This window comes from Phaseolus vulgaris, chromosome 7 (genome assembly GCF_051622355.1).
Source record: "Phaseolus vulgaris cultivar YP4 chromosome 7, ASM5162235v1, whole genome shotgun sequence".
In the NCBI taxonomy this organism is placed as follows: Eukaryota; Viridiplantae; Streptophyta; class Magnoliopsida; order Fabales; family Fabaceae; genus Phaseolus; species Phaseolus vulgaris.
In genome coordinates this window covers 15466511-15475753 of record NC_143504.1, presented here as the reverse complement: position 1 = coordinate 15475753, position 9243 = coordinate 15466511, and the positions used below count along the sequence as shown (strand labels likewise).

Here is a 9243-nt window from a genome sequence, read left to right as displayed (position 1 = left end):
ACTTACGACAGCAGTCAGTGATGAACTAGGATTTACAGTCGCAGTTGGTGATGAACTAGAAGACGAGGCTGTATCACTAGATATGTATTAATTGTTAGACCCTTCAGAGCAAAATCTCTTTTTTTTTAAAAAAAAAAACAACCCAACTCAACTCCCAAGAAAGAGAGGTGAGTCACAGATGGACAAACTTAAAAACAAAGTCTTTCCTAGCCAGAGTCTTCCCCGAATTGCTTTAAAATAAATAAATAAATAAAAGAGTAGCAACTGAAGTATCTACCCTAAATGCAATCCTATATAAAAAAAATGCTACAATTAATGCTTTAAAAAAATAGTTAGAGAAAATTTTTTATGAAAAAAAAATTAAATATAGAAAATAAAAAAAATAATAAATAAAGAATGGCAAAAAAAAATAAAAAATAACTAAAAACAGATAAGACATAAAATTAAAAAAATAAAAACAAAATAAAGATAAGAGATATAGGAAATAAAATAAAAACAAGAAGAAAAAAAAATCTTGACTATTATATTTTTTTTTCCTTTTTTTTTTATAAAATTAAACAACAAGAAGAAAAATCCTGAATATTAGATATCTTTTTAGTTTTTTTTTTAGCTTATACTAAATGAATAAAAACTAATAAGAAGAAAACAAAAATTTAAATATGCAAAAAAAAAATTAAATAAAAAATTAAATTAAATTAGGAAGAAAAATAAAAAAAGTAAAAATAAATAAATAAATAAATTGCAGATAAAGAAAAAGAAAACCTCATAACCAAAATCAAATTGAATTCCCCGACAACGGTGCCAAATTTGATAGTAGTTGTTTTCCTATCAAATTAATATAATTCCAGCGTAGACTTGTCCAATGCTAGAAAGATGATAGTATAAAAGTAAAAATTAGGAAGAAAAAATAAAAAAATAAAATAAATAAATTGCAGATAAAGAAAAAAAACATGATAACCAAAATCAAATTGAATTCCCCGACAATGGTGCCAAATTTGATAGCAGTCGTTTTGCTATCAAATTAATATAATTCCAACGTAGACTTGTCCAATGCTAGAAAGATGATAATATAAAAGTGGTCAAATGACCCCAAGTCATCTCCTAAAGAATCCAATAGTGAGTCCAGTGAACAAAATTCAAAACTTATCTGCAAGCAATAAGGATTAGCAATAACAATCATAATAAAAGGGAATTGTGATTGTTAAGCAAGAAAATATAGATGATGATTTAAAACAATAAAGAATGCAAGTTGACTCCCAAGTTATTCCCCCATTGAATTCCCCACAAGTTCTCTAAAGATTATTCCTTTCTTAATCCTCAAACAAAGCTAAAACAGATTGAGCATGTGTCAATCTAATTTAACTGAAACTCACCAGTAAAGCATGCGTCTACTAGTTTAATCAATACCCACTTTGTTCCATGCGTATACTCCGTGGGAATGCTTATCTCCTCTCTCTTGAATCAAGCGCCCAAGAAATTAATTAGAACAATGCGAACTAACTAAGAAACCAAAGTTTAAGATAAGGAAGACTCTCAATCATGCGTTCAAGTACAACCTCTCACAAAAACCAGTTTTCCAGGAGATTAGACCATTAAAAAAATTGCTATAGAGAATTTAAAAAAAATGAAACTTTTATTAACCAAAACCTCAGAACTCAATGGGGAATTACATGGGAATCAACCAAAATGGTTTAGCCTTCCATGCGGAGGCAAAACAAAAGTATTATAAAGAAGAAAAGAAAACTAGGTCTAGAATGTGTTTTCTCCTCTAAAATGCGATAAAAAAAGCCCTCTTCTACCTTCCCTTGAAGTCTCTTTTATAATCTTCTTTTCCTTGCACAAAATCATATTAAAATATGCCTTATGATATTGTTTTACAATTATCAGATGTTTCCTTTCCTGTTTTGAATTATTAAACATATATCTTCATTCCTAAATAGTCTCAAAATTTATTCTTGCTTTTCTCCCAGAAATATTGTTTCCAATTTTCTTCAGATTTATGCATTGATTATAATTTATTCCAACATTGATGTGAGAGATATTGCAGATGATTTTCTTGAATAATAACTTCAAAGTATATTTTCCCTATTTTTGAAGGATTTTGCATAGGAATTTTAATTGTAGAAGTTGTAGAGAATATCCTGGCAGAAATTTGCATTCAATTCCTTTTCTCAGATATTTGCAGATTTAATTCTCTAATTCTTTATATCAGATCTTGTTTCCTGTTTTGATCCAAAAAAAGCAACTTAGGTTAAAAATACAAAATTAACAGAAATAATAATAAAGGACCAAATAAACTCAATTATATGAATCTGAATTAAAATAATGAATTTATTTATTATAGTCCAATAATGTATGATTAAAGCGATTAAATGTGAATAAATATATGCTCATCAGTACATTGTACTTGAGATGACATCAAACTTCAATCCAACAGCCAATCAGGTCAAGGTCTCTGATGTCGTTGAATCCTTGAACACCTCGTCTTTAAACCAAGGCATGAAAGTTATATTATGTTCCATCAAGACCCATTTATCTGCTTGTCTTGGGTTATTTGCCTTCACAATGGCTTTATGAGCTTCTATGTAATGTATAACTTCATTGTGTTATTCAGTATCTACAAATGTGCGTGCAAGACTTCTGATCGATATTTTCTTACAATATTCACACCACGTAAACATTTACTTGTAGAACGTCTGTGGTGCCATGAATTAGCTGGAAGACCTGTTGGATTTGCTTTTGTCATGTACTCTGAACAAAATTCAATACTTTCTTCAGATATGTACCTTTCAATCATTGAAGTCTCTGGATGATAATGATTTTTCACATAACCTTTCAAAATTTTCATATACCGCTCAACAGGATACATCCATCTTAAGTACACTGGTCCACACAATCTAACCTCTCTTACCAGATGCACCACTAGATGAACCATGATGTCAAAAAAAGATGGAGGAAAAAACATCTCTAATTCACACAAGATAACAACAATTTCATTTTGAAGTTCATCTAGTGTTGATGGATCAATGACTTTACAACATATGGAAGAGAAGACTGAGCACAAACGGGTTATGGTATGTCTAACATTTTTTGGTAAGATCCCATGAATAGCTACTGACAACAATTGTTGCATCAAGAAGTGGCAATCATGAGACTTCAACCTAGTTAACTTCAAATCTTGCATTGACACTAGGCTCTTTACATTTGAGGAATGTCCTTGTGGCACTTTCACACCCTTTAGACATTGACAAAAACTAATTTTTTCATCTTTTGACATTGTGTAACAGGTTGGGGGCAAATATGTATGCTTACCCATTTCTATGGGTGCCAACTAGCCGCGCATATTCATCTCAATCAAATCTAAGCGAGCATTTAGGTCATCCTTCGTCTTCCTGTTAATGTTAAGAAGTGTACCAATTAAGCTATCACACGCAATCTTCTCAACATGCATTACATGTATACAATGTCTGACTTCTAACCTCGACCAATACGGAAGATCAAAGAAGATTGATTTCTTCTTCCAAATGTTTGTCACGGATGACTTTTTTTTTTACTTACCGAAGGTATGGTCTATGTTATTGACCTTTTCGTAAACCTCAACACCGGTTAATGGAGTTGGTGGACCACTAGCCTCTTGGTGTCCATTAAAGGCTTTTTTCAACCTCTAGTAAGGATGATGACTTCTAAGAAACCTCCGATGCTGAAGATATACTGTCTTCCTTCCATGTTTCAATTGTTGAGAAGTAGTGTCTTCTTTGCATATTGGACATGCTTTATGACCCTTAACACTATAACCTGATAAGTTACCATATGTCGGAAAGTCATTGATGGTGCAAAATAACATGGCATGAAGCTTGAAAGTTTCATTAGCAAATCCGTCAAATACTTCAACATCCTGGTCCCACATTAACTTCAAATCTTCAATTAGGGGACTTAGATAAACATCAATATCATTCCCTGGCTGTTTCGGACCTGATATCATCATAGACAACATCATGTATTTTCGCTTCATGCACAATCCAGGAGGTAAATTGTAAATAACTAGTAAAACAGGCCATGAATTGTGATTTGTACTCATTACCAAACATATTCATTTCGTCTGTAGCTAAACCAAGTCAAATATTTCTTGATTATTTACCAAACTCTGAAAACTCATCATAAATTTTTTTCCACTGAATAGAATCAACTGGATGTCGGTATTGAAAATGATAATTGTTAATGAAACCCTTTTACTTTTGTAGTGGCTAAGGTGTGGGAATGGACACTTGAATAAATTTTGAAAGCTTTAACAGGACAAACAATTTCTTTCTTATTTCGACTTCTGGAAAGTTTTTTCTCCCTTCCTCCCCTTTTTTTATCAATTTTGAATTTTAGCATAAAACAAAATTACTTTGGCAAATTTTACTTCTAGAAGGTCTCCCTATTCTCAATATATCCTTAAACGAAAGTTTCACAAGTAAAATTTACTCATCATTTAAAAATATTAAAATAAGCTACCACTGTCCAGAAATGCTACATTGTGCTTGCGAAGCAAGTCAAGAAAAAGCTTTCCAAGGTAGATCTTACTTTGACAAGTTGGCAGATGCCATGGTCACTTGGATTGAAGCTTGGGATGACCTTAACCCAGCTTGAATCACTGGCCAGTGGCAAAGCATGAATCAGTTTTGGTTAACTGCATAACAGCCACAGAACTTGCAACTAAAATTATTCATATACTGTATTATTTTTTCCTAGTATGTATTTTCAACTTAGCTGTTATTGTCCGCTTAAAATTTGCAGTACTATTAGCTGTAACTCTATAGTAACTTTTGATTTGAGCTTTTAGAAACAAAAAGCACATGTTATAGGGCGTTGTCTTCTTTTGATTATTGTTTGATGGTTAGAGATCGGTGGCAGCATTTCGTTACATGTGAAATGATAGGACACAACATATTGATGTATACCTTGTTTAATACTGAGTAAAGATCATAGTGATCAATTTTTTTAAAATATTATTTTAATTAATATAAATAATCGGTATGTAAATAATAAATTCAACATGTTTTGCTAATGAATCAAAATATTTATGACCATAGCAAACATTTTCAAATTCAGTTTTTTAACAAGCTCTTTTTTTTTCTAACTTAACTTTTTAACACGTTTTCTCTTTTTTTGACTCAGTTTTTCAATAATTTCTTCAGTTTCAAACTTAGTTTTAATCTGGATAAAAGCTCCATAATAAAAATGTATTGCAGAACTTTATTTTTTAACAAGCTCTCGGATTATAGTTATTCACTCATAACAGTCTGAATTAAACTATGCTCAACATAAAAAAAATCAGATAAAGAAATAAAAGAAAACTTAGCCAAAACTTTTATTCAACGTGATAAAAGTCATTACATTAAAAAGGGGAAAATAAATTTAAAAAACCTAGTCATCTACAAAATGTAAGCTAAATAAATAAAAATGTTAATTTATATTCTTACATTCAAACTTTACTAGGATGTTACTGTGGTAATAATGGTTTGAGTTGAATGGGAAGAAATTTACTAGTAAAGAACCTTAAGTAGATCTATGACATGACTCATTGTACATATGGGATAAAACACATTATCCAAACCAAAGTATTACACACGCCCAGAGCATCCCACGTAAGCTCCATCATCTTCCATGTGTCAGAAAAATCCAATCAAATTGTTGCATTGGATTACACATTTTGCATGCAACCAATGAGATCGGATCATGGACCCCACTTGGCACCTACACATCCATCAAACCATGCATACAGTATCTTCCTCTTCTAACCTTTTCATCCTCCATCAAGACACTAACTGGCTAGCTCCTTCACCTCTGAGGCTTTCAAAACATGGCTTCTCTGGCGGCTTCCACCGTGGCTATGTCAGAAATGCTTGGAAACCCCGTGAGCCTCAGAGGCGCTACCAGATCTGCTCCATCACCATCTACATCTGCTACCTTCAAGACTGTTGCTCTTTTCTCCAAGAAGGCAGCGCCACCTTCTAAGAAAAAGGCAGCTGCTGTGTCCCCCGCCAACGAGGAACTCGCCAAGTGGTATGGTGAGTCGTGAGTCTTCAAGTCCAAGGGCTATTTGCTTGTAGTTCTTGTAGACATTCTTGTTTCCTTTTCTTAACCATGAATATATAGTGTTTGCATTCGTGTTAAATCAGCCAGAATCATGGTGAAATACTAACTAATATGATATTGCACGAGGGTTTTGATTTGTTGATCTTTTGCTTTCTCTTGTTGGCAGGTCCTGACAGAAGGATCTTCTTGCCAGAGGGTCTCTTGGACCGATCAGAGATTCCCGAGTACTTGACAGGAGAAGTGCCTGGAGAGTATGCCTCTTATTCATCTCCCTAGTTTCCTTTTCTTTCATTCTACAACTCTCATTGCCATGCAGACTAATCAAAACTTTATATTACTGAATGTTTATACTCTTTAATTCTTCGTTCTTGTTTAATTTGTTGATCTGCATGCCTGCAGTTATGGTTATGACCCGTTTGGTCTTAGCAAGAAGCCAGAGGACTTTGCCAAGTATGTGCACTCAGAAAATTGGATATTTCTGTATTCACTGAAATGCTCAATTTCTTCAATTCATGCTTATGCTTGATGATTTGACGCAGATACCAGGCGTTTGAGTTGATCCATGCCAGATGGGCAATGCTTGGTGCTGCTGGATTCATCATTCCTGAGGCCTTTAACAAATACGGAGCTAACTGTGGTCCTGAGGCCGTTTGGTTCAAGGTTTGCAAGATCTATCAATTATGTCAGCCCTGTTAAATTCATCAATACGCTGATTTTATGACTTAACTAATTAAGTATTTAAATCTCCATCATGTCACAGGTCTAAGCTAAGTTTCGGGCAAACAACTTGAAATTATGCATGTGTTTGGTATTTCTGGCCATACATAATCTGTTGAAACGAATACCTCAATTTAATACGTGCATCTTGTTGATTCTTCCTAGGGGAAAATTCACTTGCTAGAAACCAAAAATATGCTTAATATCTTCTAATCATAATTCATAAAACTCCTCCCCTTTTTTCTTGTTTCTTTTGGGTAGGAAGTAACTTGAGTGAAAGCTGTTGGAGATGGGAAAGTTATGTTTGTTTGTATAGCCATCTAATACTGACTCGCTGCTCTTGTTGAGTCTTAAATTAAGACATTTTCCAAACTTCACCTTGCCTTAAATAACTGTAAAATTGGAAAAAGTTGCCATGGTGGTGCTAAGCTGGAGCCTGCTAGCAGCACTTCTGTCAGTTCTGTGATCAGTTCAGACAAGACCCTTATCCCCTGTGGCATGAACAAAACAACTCTAATTTACTCGAGTTCTTGTCATGAACAAATACCATTTGTTGCCTTCAGATTGAGCATCGTTGCCATTAAGCTTTTAGCACGTAGTGTATGTTGTTTACATTGAGGTGATCTTTCTCCATGGAATCAATGCAGACTGGAGCTTTGCTTCTTGATGGGGGTACGTTGAACTACTTCGGGAAAGCTATCCCCATCAATCTTATTGTTGCTGTTATTGCTGAGATAGTTCTTCTGGGTGGTGCTGAGTACTACAGAATTACCAATGGCCTGGTATGTAACATTTTTGTCTGGACTTTTAATTGCCGTCTAAACAAGCACATGCATTATTGTTACTAAGAAAAGGTTATTATTTATTCAAAACAAACTCTCTTAAATCAGACTTTGTTGCATGATGGGAATGAATGTCACCACCATATTCATATATTTTAACAGACTTTGTTCTGATGATTTACTTAAAGTGATATATTTTTATAGGATTTCGAAGACAAGCTTCACCCAGGTGGTCCATTCGACCCATTGGGGCTAGCAAAGGATCCAGACCAAGCTGCACTTCTAAAGGTGAAGGAAATTAAGAATGGTAGACTTGCTATGTTTGCAATGCTTGGTTTCTACTTCCAAGCTTATGTCACTGGTGAAGGTCCGGTTGAGAACTTAGCAAAACATCTTAGTGACCCTTTTGGTAACAACTTGCTCACTGTGCTTGCTGGGTCAGCTGAGAGGGTTCCAACTCTGTAAATCAATCATCTATATGCTCTTCTCCAATCTAAAAATGTACAATACATCTCAGTAAGATTGAAGTTAAGGCGTTTCACTTTATTCCTTTCACTTTACTCTTAATTTATAGAGCCTCAGCCACATCCACTACAATTTGACCTTACAAAATTATAGAACTTGAAATCGTGGTTCCTGATAAATTCACACTAAACCCTTAAACTGATTTTAAATTTGGAAGTTTATATTTTACAGAACTTGAAATCTTTAAATAGGAACCAATGAGTTCATCTGTTAGAATACTGAAAAACAAGCATTTCTTGATTCATCTAAATCAGACGGAACGCCAGTACTTCTTTTAAACCATTATGAAACTTGAAAGTTCAGTGAAAAGTTCAAATTCTAACTTTTGTCAATTTTTGCATAAACCCTTAATTAAATATTAACTTAGATACAGATGCAATAGAAGTCTCACCATCGATGATGTAGCAATCACTGTATAATAAATAATAAGATATATAATAAATAAAATATGATATTTTTAAATAAGGATAGTGTACCGGTATGGCCGACCGACACATGACGTGTCTCGGTCTCCCTGTCCGAGATGACTGAGACACGCTTGCACGACCCTGTGAACCTGGCCGATCGATCGACGCACGACCAGGCCGACCAACATGTATAACCACTAATGGTCAAACCAAGGTCAGTGAAGCTAAACCATCATTAAGGATTAGGTAATGCAACCCTAAGAGTGATCCACTCCACTAATCAGGCCCAACGAGGTAAGCCCACTAAAATAATATAAATAGCACACATCCCAAGGAGAAAGGTACGTTATTTATTACTGTACACCTACCTGAGTATCTATCACCCGCTTTACTGACTTGAGCGTCGGAGTGCCTTCCGCAGGTACCCACATTCGGTGTTCACCCGAGACCGAGAGTCGAAGGAGAAGCACGAAGACGAGAAGGACCCCAGTCAAACACCTAGCAACTTGCCCGACCGAAGGAAGGAGATGAATACTTCAATAGTTCTCTAGGTCCCATATCCCTAGTAGGAACAATTGGCGCCCACCGTGGGGTCGAGAGAAACTAGATGAAGAGAGAAAGTAGATGGTTTCAACCAGAAGCATGGAAAGAATGACCGAAGCCGACCAAACGATGTTGTTGTTGTCTCTCCAGAGAGAGATGGCCAAGATGAAGAGAAAGTCCGAGGAGAT

General features: G+C 34.7%; 1 protein-coding gene across 1 annotated transcript; it reads left to right on the top strand.

The window, feature by feature from the left end:
* Positions 1 to 5699: 5699 nt before the first annotated feature.
* LOC137827879 (chlorophyll a-b binding protein CP26, chloroplastic) lies at positions 5700 to 8135 on the top strand. The gene is made up of 6 exons (XM_068634238.2): positions 5700 to 6053; positions 6248 to 6332; positions 6481 to 6531; positions 6621 to 6741; positions 7446 to 7580; positions 7785 to 8135. The coding sequence occupies exons 1-6, from the start codon at positions 5846 to 5848 to the stop codon at positions 8043 to 8045; spliced, it is 861 nt and encodes a 286-aa protein (XP_068490339.1). The 5' UTR covers positions 5700 to 5845; the 3' UTR covers positions 8046 to 8135.
* The last annotated feature ends 1108 nt before the right edge of the window (positions 8136 to 9243 follow it).